The sequence below is a fragment of the Neovison vison genome, chromosome 7 (assembly GCF_020171115.1).
Source record: "Neovison vison isolate M4711 chromosome 7, ASM_NN_V1, whole genome shotgun sequence".
Classification (NCBI taxonomy): Eukaryota; Metazoa; Chordata; class Mammalia; order Carnivora; family Mustelidae; genus Neogale; species Neogale vison.
The window spans coordinates 17,566,816-17,581,424 of NC_058097.1; the positions used below are offsets into that span (position 1 = coordinate 17,566,816).

At 39.2% G+C, this 14,609-nt stretch overlaps 1 protein-coding gene across 3 annotated transcripts in view; it reads right to left on the bottom strand.

Annotated features, from left to right (window-relative positions):
* NFATC3 (nuclear factor of activated T cells 3) overlaps positions 1-14,609 on the bottom strand; it is a 132,847-nt gene that overhangs the window by 91,245 nt on the left and 26,993 nt on the right. The window contains exon 1 of one of the 3 annotated variants that reach the window (XM_044255878.1): positions 7,029-7,364. The exons of the other annotated variants lie outside the window; for them this stretch is intronic. Within the exon in view, the coding sequence (XP_044111813.1) occupies positions 7,029-7,071 (43 nt within the window). The 5' untranslated portion in view covers positions 7,072-7,364. Of the gene's footprint in view, positions 1-7,028; positions 7,365-14,609 lie in introns of those variants that run through there. 3 annotated transcript variants of the gene reach the window in all.

The following is a 14,609-nucleotide window of genomic DNA, read 5'->3' on the forward strand; positions in this document are numbered from 1 at the left end:
TATTTCCTATCTGTTATTTTGATAAATAATATAGCACTGAACATCTCTATACACACAGCTTTTTCTCTTCTTTTGAATCCCTTTCCAAAAATAAATAAATACCTAAAGGTGGAGTTTCTAGATTACAGGGTACCCATTTTTAGCACATATACTATGTACAGACATTTGTTTCAAAAGACTTGTTTTAATATGCATCATGGGAAGGACATGAGTATCAGTTTTACTTTAGTTTCTCCAACCAGGATGTTACTTTAATTTTAATGTAATTTAGGAGTAAAAATGGTTCTGTATGAAATATAATGTTTCTAGACTGCAAAAAACAAAATCCAATTAAATGTAGCTGAAGGAAGGGAAGGTATTTTCCAACGTTAACAAGAGGTCCAAAGATAGGGCGATTCCAGAACTGGTTATTTCATCAGTTCAACAAGGTCACTGATACATCAATGTATTTCTATACTACCATTCCACTTTTGGGGTGTTAACTTTGTGTTGTGCACTTTCAACCACGTATGTGTATTTTGTCCTAAACCAGAAGCAACACAATCGTTCATTAAAAAAAAAAAAACTTTTTTGAGGATTTTAATTTGTCAAACAGGGAGAGATAAAACACGAGCACAAACAGGGGATGTGCTGAGCAAGGAGCCAGATGTGGACTCAATCCCTGGATCCTGGGATCATAACCTGAGCCGAAGACAGAAACTTAACCAACTGAGCCACCCAGGTATCCCTAAAAAAACATTTTTTGAGGGACGCCTGGGTGGCTCAGTTGGTTAAGCAGCTGCCTTCGGCTCAGGTCATGATCCCAGTGTCCTGGGATCAAGTCCCACATCCGGCTCCTTGCTCGGCAGGGAGCCTGCTTCTCCCTCTGCCTCTGCCTGCCTCTCTGTCTGCCTGTGCTCGCTCTCTCTCCCTCTATCCCTGACAAATAAATAAATAAAATCTTAAAAAAAAATTTTTTTTTTTGAGTAGCTGCTATGGAACAGACATGTTCTAGACACTGAAAACACAAGAGTAAACAAAGTCCCCATCCTCATAGAACTTCCATGCCACCATGAAATAAAACGTCTTTAAAAATGGAGTCCAGCTGCGCCTGGGTGGCTCAGTGGGTTATAGCCTTTGCCTTCGGCTTAAGTCATGATCCCAGGGTCCTGGGATCGAGCCCCGCATCAGGCTCTCTGCTCTGCGGGAAGGCTGCTTCCTCCTCTTTCTCTCTGCCTACTTGTGATCTCTGTCTGTCCAATAAATAAATTAAAAAAATAAAAAATACAAAATACAAATAAATAAATAAATAAATAATGGAGCCAAGCGGCCAGCAGGGGGAGCTCTCACACCCTCCAAGTCTTCCTCAACTGCAGCCCAAACAGGAAGAGATGAACAAAGCAAGTGAACACCAGTTTACCACCCCAAGGAAGGGGAAGAGAGGTTTTTCTCCTCCCCCAGGCAACAGCTCAGCCAATGACAGTCTGTCACAACAGCCAAAGAAAAGCCTCTATACTTTGAGCTAGAGTTAACGTCAATGGGCTTTTTGATTAAAACGGCCCAACTCCCCCACTATCCTCCATAAAAATCCTTTCCATTCCCTTTTCTCAGATTTGCCTATGGTTTTGCTATAGCTTGCTTGTCTCAAATCACAATTTTCAGCTACTCCAAATACTCCCATTTTAGCTGGTAAAATAAATGGCAGCTTTATTTTTAAAGTTAACACCAGTAACATGTCAGGTTACTTATTGTAACTTATTATCAGGTTACTTATTGTAACTTACAATACTTATTGTAAGGAAAAATAAAATAGGGGAAGGGGAATAGAAGTGAGAAAAGGACCAAAGTTAATTTAGATAAGGGGTTAAGTAAGAAAAGGATTTTCTCCAGTATGTGAGGAAATACCAAAAGGATAAGAGGAACAGAGCTATAAAGAAATCTATGGGGGAAACACTACAGGTTGAGGAAATAGTTGAGTGCAAAGTCCTTAAGACATAGAATTTTTGGATTTTATGAGAAAAAACAAGAAGGCCAATGGGGAAAGAACCGAGAGTGTAGAGTCAGGCCTGGGGGTGGAGGGACACTGGCTAGTAAAGTAAGGCTTCACAGACCATTAGAACAACCGATTTTTATTATGAGATGAGAAACCACTGGAGGGTTGTAAGCAAAGGACTGTCATAATCTGATATATAACAATGTGACCTATATTTAAGAGACTATTGAAATAATCTAAGTACAAAATAATGGAGCATAGAACCTGGGTGATGGTATGTTGTAAAAGTAGAAAAAGCAGTAAGAAGAAAGGTGGAGTGTTTTGTTTTGTTTGTGAGGTAGAGCTGACAGAACTTGGACTGGATGTGAGAAACACAGGTGAGGCAAGGATGACACCAAGGCTTGGGGCCTGAAAGAGTGTAAGAACAGTGTTTATAATTACTGAAATAAAGGAGAAATTTGGGAGACAGAACATCAAAAATTCTCCTATGGACATACAAAATGTGAGATGCCAACAAGCTTTCCAAGTGGAGATATCAAGTAGATAGTTTTATATAAAATCTCAGGTTTACCACATAGGTTTGGGAGTCATTAATGTACAGATAACATTTAATCCTACTAAGACCAGAACAGAGGTGTCACCTGGGGGCTCAGTCGGTTAGGCGTCTGCTTTTGGCACAGGTCATGATCCTGGGTCCTGGGATCAAGCCCCACGCCGTCGGCCTCCCTGCTCTGTGGGAAGTCTGCTTCTCCCTGTGACCCTAAACCCCTCATGCTCTCTCTCTCTGAAATAAATAAAATCTTTAAAAAAAAAAAAAATGACCAGAACAGAGGACAAGGGAGTAAGTGCAGATGGAGAAGAAAGCATGCAACTGAGGCATAGGAGAGCCCAAAGTTTAGGAATCAGGGAGAGAAAGAAAAATGAGGAAAGAAAAGGGACAGTCACAGAAATAGAAGAAAACCCAAAAATGTGACATCTCAGAAACCCAAGTGCTCATTTATTCAACAATTATTTATAATGTCATTACTATTTTCTAGGAACTGTCCCAGATGCTAGGTATATAAGTAGTAAGTAAGTAAATATATAAATAGTAAATAAGATATGCATGGTCCCTGGCTTCATGAAGTGTACAGTCTCAGGGGACATTGACAAAAACAAAAATTAAACATTGTAACTACTACTAAATGGCAGAAATTTCAGAGACTAAAGAAGCAATCTACTTGACAGAGCGTACAGGGACAGCCTTTTTGAGAAGGTGGCATATAAGCTAAAACCTGAAAGATGAATAGGAACCAGCAAGCAATGAAAAGGAGGCTTAGGTAGAGAAAACAATAGTTCAACACAAGGGTTATAAGCAAACAGTCAGATAAGACTTTGGCTTCTTTGAGGAAGTGAAAGGCCCAGTATGTGCCTAGAGCCAATAACAGAAGGGCAAGAACAGAAAAGAAGCAAAAGCTAGAAGGATCATGGTAAGAAGTGTGAATTTTATTCTAAAGATAATGGAAACCATAATAGAGTTTCAAAAGGAGAGTGACATAATCTCTATATTATTTGAAAATAACTTAACCTACTGCATATCTAGTACCTAGAAAATCCCTGATGCTTATTAAGTCTGTACTAATGTATTTGTTCAAGTTGTTGTCATAAATGTCTTATAGCACTGCAGAGATATGAATACAAAATTTGGAAGAGTGCTGCTTCATCTTCTTCCCAAGTGTCACCAAAGCCCAAGCGCTGGGAATGATACGAGCAGCTACTACAACCCCTCTATAATAGTTCTAGCTCCAGATCTCCAACTCAACAATTCTCAAATTCATGGTGCCTTCAGAAACTTGACCATCTCAAGACTTATTTGCTCCGTGTCCCTTGAGCCACTAGGAGGTCACACACAGGCATGCAGTAATCTGTAAATGTCTTAAACACCATAGAGCAAGTGTTGGCAAAATATAGCCTGCGGCCAAACCTGGCATCCACCTGTTTCCATACAGCCTACAAGCTAAGAAGAGTTTCAAATGACTGAAAAAAAAAAATCAAGTAATACTGTTACATGACACAAAATGATGTGAAATTCATATTCTGGTGTTCACAAATAAAGTTTTAATGGAACACATGCATGCTCATTTGTTTGGGTATCATCTATGGTTACTCTCACACAACAAGGGTAGAGCTGAGCAGCTGTGAGAGGTAACTGCTTCCCACTGCTACCTGCTTCACTAACAAATTGCAGTGACACAGTTTTAACTGGACAGCATTCTGAATGCAATGCATATTGACATACTGCGACGTCGTTTTAACCTTACCAGTAAACACCTATCAAATCAAAACAGGACAGAGAAAAGCGGACTTCAAATCTAAGTCACACTTCCAGGGCACCCGGAATGTGGGTTATTTTGCTACCAAATTAAATGGCAAGGTATTATATTTATCATCCAATGACATTATGGCTGTGCTATAAGAATACCCTATACATCAGCAATACCACAATAAATTCATCACAACAGCTCAACTCACAGGAAAATAAAATTTAGGGGGAAAAAAACCCCCAACAACAACAGAATACCTTATCATAGCAGAATTTCTTTACAAAAGGGAAAGAATAAAAATGAGGCTGCAACTGAAGTTAGTTTCTGAATGGCTCATTTGTTAGCCAACCACAGAAAACCATCTTCTAATGGTAATTCATTTAAACTGTTTGATTGCAGCAAGTGAAGAAACTTGCTCAGAGAAAATAAACTTGTATTAGCCTTTCAGCAAGCATGGTTGATTGAAAAATTGAGGACATTGGTAATAATATCAATAGGCAATTGCATAACAAGGCAAATGGTTTCAAGTCATTCTCCTTGGCTCCTGATGTATAAAAAGATGTTACAGGTACAGGTTACGTTCAATTACTATTTAAGGGTAAAAGTGAAATTTAAAGTGACTGAAGAATTAGCTTGTATGAATAGTCTGCATGGAACAACTTTAGGCAAGAACATTTTTTAAAAAGTTGAGAAAACAAGGACGCCTGGGTGGCTTAGTGGTTAAGCGACTGCCTTCAGCTCAGGTCATGATCCCAGAGTCCTGGGATTGAGTCCTGCATCAGGCTCCCAACTCCACGGGGAGTCTGCTTCTCCCTCTCACCTTCTCCTCGCTCATGCTCTCTCTCACTGTCTCTCTCTCTCTAATTAATTAATTAATTAATTAAATTTTAAAAGTTGAGAAAACAAGAGTTTAGTATAATCTTCATGGATGCTACTAAGATGTATTGTGACTGGTACTGGTAAAAATATGAGAATATTATGATAGTAATATTATGAACAATTGTACACCACCAAATTAGACAATCTACAAGAAATGAGCAAATTCTTACAAACATATAAATTACCAAAACTGACTCGGAAAAAATAGGAAAATCTCAACAGGCATATATCAAATAAAGAGATTCTATCAGTAGCCAAAAAATCTCCCAACAAAGAAAGTCCAAAACAAAATAGCTTCACTGGTGAATTCTATCGAACACTGAGAGAACATTCCATAAGGCCTTTATTACCCTGATACCAAGCAAGACAAAGATACAAGAATACTACAGATTGGGGCGCCTGGGTGGCTCAGTGGGTTAAACCTATGCCTTGGGCTCAGGTCATGATCTCAGGGTCCTGGGATGGAGTCCCGCATCAGACTCACCGCTAAGCGGGGAGCCTGCTTCCCACCCCTCTCTCTGCCTACTTGTGATTTGTCAAGTAAATAAATAAAATCTTAAAAAAATAACACTACAGACTAATATACCTTATGAATATAGACATAAAAATCCTCAACAAAATACTACAAACATTTTTTAAAGATTTTATTTATTGAGAGAGACAGAGAGAGTGACAGCATGAGTGGCAAGGAGGAGGAGAGGCAGCTCAGACTCCTAGATAAATTCTGATATTCTTTTCCATTTCCTATTTTTCTCTTTGCTTAACTCTTTGGAGAATTTCTTCAGCTTGATCTTTCAGTTTTTCTTTGAGTCTGCCATTCATTATTTTAATTTCTAGGAGCTCTTATTTCATCTTTTTTTTTTTTTTTTTAAGAGAGAGAGAGCATGGATGCATGCAGAGGGAAAGAACCAATGCAGGGCTCAATCTTGATCTCATGACCTTGAGATCGTGACCTGAGCTGAAATCAAGAGCCTAACACTCATCCAAATGAACTACTCAGACACCCTTCATCTTTTTATAAAAGCCCATGTTCTTGTTTCAAGGTTACAATATCTTGTTTTTTTTTCTGAGGTTACTGAGGTTAGGTTTTGTTTTTATTTTTGAGGTTTCCACCTTGCTGCATAGTCTTTTCCCTTCACTTCTTTTTGTCTTTAAGGTTGAAGCTTTTCTCAGATGTTCAATTATCTGTGGCTATCTGCTTATTTTAAAAAATGAGGCACCAAAGCCTTAATGGCAGTTATGTGATCACAATTGGCACTTGCTAACTTGTAGGCCTAATTGTAGGAGTTTTACTAGGTTACCTTGTTATGTCATAAACTGTAGGTCTTTTCTCTTAGGCTAATCAGACTCGCAAGAGAAGAATCTTTTTTTTTTTTTTTTAAAGATTTATTTTTTATTTGACAGACAGAGATCACAAGTAGGCAGAGAGGCAAGCAGAGAGAGAGGGGGAAAGGATTCGGGGCTCAATCCCAGGACCATGGAATCATGACCCGAGCAGAAGGCAGAGGCTTTAACCCACTGAGCTACCCAGGTTCCCCGAGAAGCATCTCATTGTACTAAGCCAAGGGAGAGAAGAGTATTGGGGGTTTTAATATGCAAGTTTTAAACTTCAATTTCATCAACTCTGTTTTCAGTATGGTTAGCCTGGGGTTTTTTTGGTTGTTTTTTTAAGATTTTATTTATTTATTTGACAGAGATCACAAGTAGGCAGAGAAGCAGGCAGGCAGGTGCCGGGGCTCCTCACTGAGCAGAGAGCCCGATGCAGAGCTCGATCCCAGGACCCTGAGACCATGACCTGAGCTGAAGGCAAAGGCTTAATCCACTGAGCCACCCAGGCATCCCGGTTAGCCTGGTTCTTAATCGTCCTGTTTTACCTCTTGAGAAAATCTCCAGTGTTCTGCCTAGAGAGGTGGTCATCCAGCAGTGTGAAGGGAGGCAGTGACAGAAATTGGGAAGGTCAGTGACTCATTAAACAAACACTGTGCCAATCTTCTTTTCATTTTTACCTTCACCAAAAGTACCCGGTAGTTGATTTCCTAAGTGTCTGGAGTTCTTTGTTGGAAATTAGTTTTCACACTTTTCAGTTGCTATATCAGTTACCATGTGTTCTGCGTTGCACCTTCTAAAAGTTTTGTTGTCATGGCTTCATCTTCTGTTCTTTTTGTTCTTTTGAGTTTACACCCTTAAAAAATATCCTTGGGGTACCTGGGTGGTTCAGTCGGTTAAATGTCTGACTTCATCTCAAGTTACGATCCTGGGGTCCTGGGATCAAGTCCCACATTGGGCTCCTTGCTCACCGGGGAGCCTGCTTCTCCTTCTGCCTCGGCTGCTCCCCCTGCTTATGCACACGCTCGCTCTCTCTCGCTCTGAAAATAAATTTTTTAAAAAAAGATTTTTTTAAAAAATGCTTTTACAGGGGTGCCTGGATGGCTCAGTCGGTTGAGCGACTGCCTTCAGCTCAGGTCATGATCCTGGAGTCCCGAGACAGAGTCCCACATTGGACTCCCTGCTTGACAGAGAGTCTGCCTCTCCCGCTGACCTTTCTCCACTTAATACTCTCTCTCTCTCTTTCTCTCTCTCAAATAAATAAAATCTTGAAAAAAAAATCCTTTTACAATCATTTAGTGGAGATTCAGTAGGGAATGGGCAAATGTATGTCTTCAGTCCTCTTTCTAGAAGTTCTTTCAAATTGTTTCTGTTTTTACTGAGATAAAATTTATTACACAACATGCAGTTAACCATTTTAAATTATATAATTAACTATTTTTAAGTATACAATTAAGGGGTATTTGGTATATTTACAATGTTGTGCAATCGCCAGCTCTCTTTAGTTTCAAAACTTTTTCACCAGCCCTTAAAAAAACCCATACCCATTAAGAAATCATTCCTCATTTCCTTCTCCCTGCATCCCTGGTTACCTCTAATCTACTTTCTATCTCTATGATTTGCCTATTCTAGACACATCATCTAAAAGGTATCATAGAGTATGTGATCTTTTTTTAATCTGGCCTCTTTCCCTTACTGTAATGTTTCCCACGTTAATCAAGGTTGCAACATCTTTGACTACTCTGCTCCTTTTTATGGCTTCCATTGTTTGTATGCACCATAATTTGCTTCCCCCATTCATCCACTGATGGACATCTGGATTGTTTCTACCTTTTGGCTATTAATATATAATGTTGCTATAAACATTTGTGTACAAACGTCTATTAAGACAGTATATTTACATTCTCTTGGGTATGTACCTAGAAGTGGATTTGGGGGGTCTTATGCTAATTCTGTGTTTCACTTTTCTGAGGGACTGTCAAACGGTTTTTCCACAAAACTATACCATTTTACATTGCTACCACTAATATATGAGGGTTCCCATTTCTCCACATCCTTGACACTTACTATTATTTATTTATTTTCTAATCAAAGTCACCCTAGGGTGCCTGAGTGGCTGAGATTGTTAAGCATACGACTCTTGATTTCAGATCAGATCATGATCTCAGGGTGATGAGACAGAACTCCATATCTGGCTCTACTCTTTGCAGGGAATCTGCTTGAGAGTCTCTCTCCCTCTCCCTCTGCTCCCTCCCCCAAATAAATAAATAAAATCTTGGGGGGAAAAAATTAAAACCATCGAAGTGGGTATGAAGTATCTCATTGTGGTTCTTATTTACATTTCTTTAATGACCAGTGTTGAAGGGCTTTCTTTCTTATTTAAACTTATTTATTTATTTACTTATAAAGTAGGCTCCATACCCAGAGTGGAGTCCGACATAGGCCTGAACCCACAATCCTGAGATTAACTCAACCAACTGAGCTACCAAAGTGCCCCTCAAACATCTTTTCTTGGGCGCCTGGGTGGCTCAGTGGGTTAAGCCGCTGCCTTCGGCTCAGGTCATGATCTCAGGGTCCTGGGATCGAGTCCCGCATCGGGCTCTCTGCTCAGCAGGGAGCCTGCTTCCCTCTCTCTCTCTCTCTCTCTCTCTCTGTGACTGCCTCTCTCTCCGTCTACTTGTGATCTCTCTCTGTCAAATAAATAAATAAAATCTTTAAAAAAAAAAACAAAAAACAAAAAAAAAAACATCTTTTCTTGTGCTTGTTGGCAATTCATCTATCTTCTTTGGAGAAATGTCTATTCAGTTCCTATGCCCATTTTTAAAATTGGGTCTTTTTGTTTCTGAACTGTAAAAGTTCCTTATATATTCTGGATACTCAAACTCATCAGATATATGATTTGCAAATACTTTCTTCCATTTTCTGGGTTGTCCTTTCTTCCTCTCTCAATTTTCAGATTTTTTTTTTTAAGAGAGGAAATCAACTTTCTGAAGGGAAAATGTCATCGTAACACAGAATCATCTGCAGAGGGGTTTGGTGAATGGCATTTTTCAAGAACTACTTTGCAAATTTTTATTCTTGAAGTATAATTGATAAAATATTGTATTAATTTCAGGTGCATAACATAGTGATTCCACAATTCTTTTTTTTTTTTTAAAGATTTTATTTATTTATTTGAGAGAGAGAGACAGTGAGAGAGAGCATGAGCGAGGAGAAGGTCAGAGAGCAAAGCAGACTCCCCATGGAGCTGGGAGCCTGATGTGGGACTCGATCCTGGGACTCCAGGATCACGCCCTGAGCCGAAGGCAGTCGTCCAACCAACTGAGCCACCCAGGCGTCCCTATGATTCCACAATTCTTTACATTATGTAATGCCTACCACATAAGTGTAGTTACCATCTGTCACTAAACAATGTTATTATTATTTATTAACTGTATTCCTCATGTTGTCCTCTTCATCCCTGTGACCTACTTATTTTATAACTGGAAGACTGTACCTCCTTAAACCCCTGCATCTATTTTGCCCATCCCCCCACTGTCTCTCTTCTGGCAACCACCAGTTTGTTTTCTGTATTTATGAGTCTGTTTGTTTCTTTGTTTGTTTAGGTTTCACATGAGTGAAATGATTTCACATATGAGTGGAATCATATGTTATTTGTCTTTCTCTTTTTTTCACTGAGCATACTACCTTCTAGGTCCATGCATGTTGTTATAGGTGGCAAGATTTTATTCTTTTTATTTTTTTAAATATTTTATTTATTTGAGAGAGAGCGAGAGCACAAAAGGAGTGTCAGGGAGAAGCAGACTCCCCACTAAGCAGGAAGCTAATGCGGGACTCAATCCTGGGACTCCAGGATCAAGACCAGAGCCAGACAGATGCTTAACCAACTGAGCCACCAGGTGTCCCAAGATTTCATTCTTTTTTATGGCTGAATAAGGACTGTCCTTATTTTCTTTATAGTATCTTTTGATGCACAAAAGTTAATTTTTAGGAAGTCCATTTCATCCAGTTTTTCTTTTGTTGCTCCTCTTTTAATATCAATTCTAAGAACCTTTTCCCAAATCCACGAAAATACACCTATGTGTTCTTCTAAGAGTTTTATAGTTTCAGCTCTTAATTTAGGTCACTGATCTAGTTCGAGTTAATTTATGTATATGGTGTGAGGTGGGGTTCAACTTCATTCTTTTGTATGTAGTTATCCAGTTGTCCCAGTGCCATTTGTTGATTTATTCTTTTTCCATGTAATCATTTTAGCACCCTTGTCAAAAATTAATTGGCCGTAGGGGTGCCAGGGTGGTTCAGTTGGTTAAGTGTCTGCCTTCAGCTCAGGTCATGATCCCAGAGTCCTGGGATCAAGACCAGCATCAGGCTCCCTGCTCAGTGGGAACCCTGCTTCTCCCTCTGCCTGCCACTCCCCCTGCCTGGGCACACGTACTCTCTCTTTGTCAAATAAATAAAATCTTTTTAAAAATTTTAAAAAAAAATCTTTTTAAAAATTAAAAAAAAATTTTTTAATTAAAAAAAATTAAATGGCCATAAATATTTTAGGTTTATTTCTGTACGCATTTATGTTCTATTTAGTCTATATGTTTATCCTTACACCAATACCACACTTTTTGATTACTGCTTTGAATTAAGTTTTTGAATTATGAAGTGGAAGTCTTCATGCTTTTCCCTTTTCGATATTGTTCTGGCTGTTCTGGGCCCCTTTCAGTTCCATATAAATTTGAGGATTGGTCTCATTTCTGCAGAAAAAGCCACTGAAATTTTGGTACAGACCACATTGTCTAAACTGCTTTGTGGAATATTTCAGTGTTAAAATTAAATCTTCCAATCCATGAACAAGGGAATTCTTACCACTTATTTAGCTTTTTAATTTCTTTCAGCAATATTTTGCAGTTATCAGTGTGTAGGTTTTCTACCTCTTTGGTTAAATTTATTCCTAAGTATTGTATTCTTTTGGAGGCTGATGTAAACAGAATTATTTTCTTAATTTACTTTCAGCACAACTGAATCTTATGTGTTGATATTCTACCTTCCAACTTTCCTTAATTTATTAGTTCTAATTGTGTTTTGTGGATTCTATGGGATTTTCTATATATAGACTCATGCCATCTGCAAAGAGATAGTTTTACTTCTTCCTTTCCAATTTGGATGCCTTTTATTTCTTTTTATTGCCTAACTGCTCTGGCTAGGACTCTCAGTACAATGTCGAACAGCAGTGGTTAAAGTGGCATCTTTGTTTCGTTCTTGGTCTTAGCGAGAAAGCTTTCAATTTTTCACCATTAAGTATGATGTTAGTTATGGGGTTTTCATAAATCCCTTGATCATTTTAAGGACGTTCCCTTCTATTCCTAGTTTGTTGGGGTTTTTTTTCTTTTATCATGAAAAAGTATTGAATTCTCTTAAATGTTTTTTTTTTTTATCAATTCAGATGATCCTCCAATTCTAGTACTGTAATGATTAATGTTCATATGTTGAATCACCCCTGCATTCCTGCCCTAAATTCCATTTGTTTGTTTTTTTAATATGCTGTTAAATTTGGTTTTCTAGGGCACATGGTGGCTCAGTCGCTTAAGCATCTGCTTTCAGATCAGGTTGATCCTGGGGTCTTGGGAATCAAGTCCCACATCAGGCTCCTTTCTCGGCAGGGAGTCTGCTTCCTCTCCCTCTGCCTGCTGCTTCCCTGGCTTGTGCTCTCTGTCAAAATAAATAAATAAAATATTAAAAAAAAAAAAAAAAGGCAGAGGTGCTTGGGTGGCTCAGTGGGTTAAAGCCTCTGCCTTCGGCTCAGGTCATGATCCCACCATCCTGGGATCAAGCCCCGCATCGGGCTCTCTGCTCGGTAGGGAGCCTGCTCCCTTTCCTTTATCTGCCTGCCTCTCTGCCTATTTGTGGTCTCTGTCAAATAAATAAAATCTTTAAAAAAAAAAAAAAGCAGTATGTTAGAATCAATGTGGAATTTCACACAGGTACTCATACTATACGCTACAAAAGCAGAAAGAAAATACTTCCTAAAAAGAGGTTTATTTATTTATTTAAAGGTTTTTATTTATTTATTTGACACAGAGAGAGAGAGCACAAGTAGGCAGAGAGGCAGGCCGGGGGGGGGGGGGTGCGGCGGGTGAAGCAGGCTACCCGCCGAGCAGACAGCCCAGTTCTGGGCTCGATCCCAGGACCCTGAGATCATGACCTGAGCCGAAGGCAGAGACCCAAATCACTGAGCCACCCAGGCACCCCAAAAATTTTATTTATTTTAAAAGACTTAATTTATTTGAGAAAGAGAGTGAGAGAAAACAAGAGTGAGGAGGTAGACAGGCAGAGGGCGAGGGAGAAGCAGGCTGTCCACCGAGCAGGGAGCCTTACATGGGGCTTATCCCAGGACTCATAAGCAGTGGGATTGGGAGAGGGAGAAGCAGGCCTCCCACTGAGCAAGGAACCCAATGCAGGGCTCCGTCCCAGAGCCCTGGGATGGTGACCTGAGCTAAAGGCAGACCCTTAACAATTGAGCCACCCAGGTGCCCCCAAGAAGAGTTTTAAAAAGTAAAGGAATCCTTTAGGTCCTATTGCTGCTGAAAAACAGTAGTAATGAACAATTGTTCAAAGGAATTCTCACCCAAAAAGAAAAAAAACAGGAGAATCATTTGGTAACCACCTACTTAATATTAAGCTCAATTACAGGGACAAAGTCAATAGTGAAGAAAGGTTCTGCCACCACAGCTTAACATCCACATGTAGGAAAAAATAAGTACAGTCAATTCACAGTCATCTAAGAAAATACAGAATATATACTAGTATGATTTTGTTTAAAAAAATGCCAGGACAATTTAATTTTTTCCTACAATAGCCATTATAGTGGCCTACAAAGAGAGAACAATTAGAAAATCAAATCTACCTAGATTATAAATAATAAGCCTTTGTTTGAATCCATTGCATGTGACATTCTCAACAACGGGGAAAGAAATCATGGTAGCAATTAGGTATACAAATTGTTGTTTTGGAAATAGTGACCCACAGATATCAACATTTAGATAGCTTGTACTTTAGTACAACATCAACATTACTAGCTTGTCCTTTTTAAGTTACTTATGAATAACCAATGTAACTATTAAATACATACTCATGTTTCCAAATGTTATACTGGATTAGTATTATTAGTATTTGTATAATACTTGTATTAACTATAACGGCAATGGCAACTACTATAAAAGACAAAATTCTAAATTACCATGAGAAGCTGTGGGAAAGTCTCTTAAAAGCAGAGAAAAAACGGGTGCCTGGATGGCTCAGTCAGCTAAGCATCGAGTCTTGGATTTGGCTCAGGTCATGATCTCAGGGTAGTGAGATGGAGCCTGCGTGTTGGGTGCCGGGCTCTAAGCTCATGGGCATGGAATCTGCATGGGACTTTTTTTTTTTTAATTAATTACTTATTTATTTATTTTTGTAAAAGAGAAAAAGCATGCACGTGAGCATGAGTGGGGGAGGGGCAGAGGGCGAAGCAGACTCCCCACTGGGCAGGGTGCCTGATTCGAGTCTAATCCCAGGACTCTGGGATCATTACCTGAGCCTAAGGCAGATGCTTAACCAACTGAACCACCCTACCTGGGGTTCTCTCTCTTCCTGTCCTCCTGCCTCTCCTCCACTCTCTAAAAATCTTGGGGCATCTGGGTGGCTCATTTGGTTAAGCAGCTGCCTTTGTCTCAGATCATGATCCCAGAGTCCTGAGATCAAGCCCCAAGTCAGGCTCCCTGCTCAGCAGAGAGCCTGCTTCTCCCTCTCCCTCTGCCTGGCATTCTGCCTACTTGTGCTCTGTCAAATAAAAAAAAAACTTTATATAAAAAAAATAAGTAAATAAATAAAATTTAAAAATCTTTTTTTTAAAAAGGCTGAGAGAAAACAACAAAGTGGTCAAATTATGATTCCAACATTAATACAGACTACATTAAGACCACACTAGACAAATAATGGATTGTGTATTATATTTAGAAAGTAGTGTAGAATAACACAAGCCCAAGGCGGGGTGGGGCTCAAAAGAGAAAACATGATGAACACTAACTTCGGAGTCAAATACACCACTTAATAGAGACCTTACGTTCTTCAAGTTAATTAATTTATCTGAGTTTCAATTA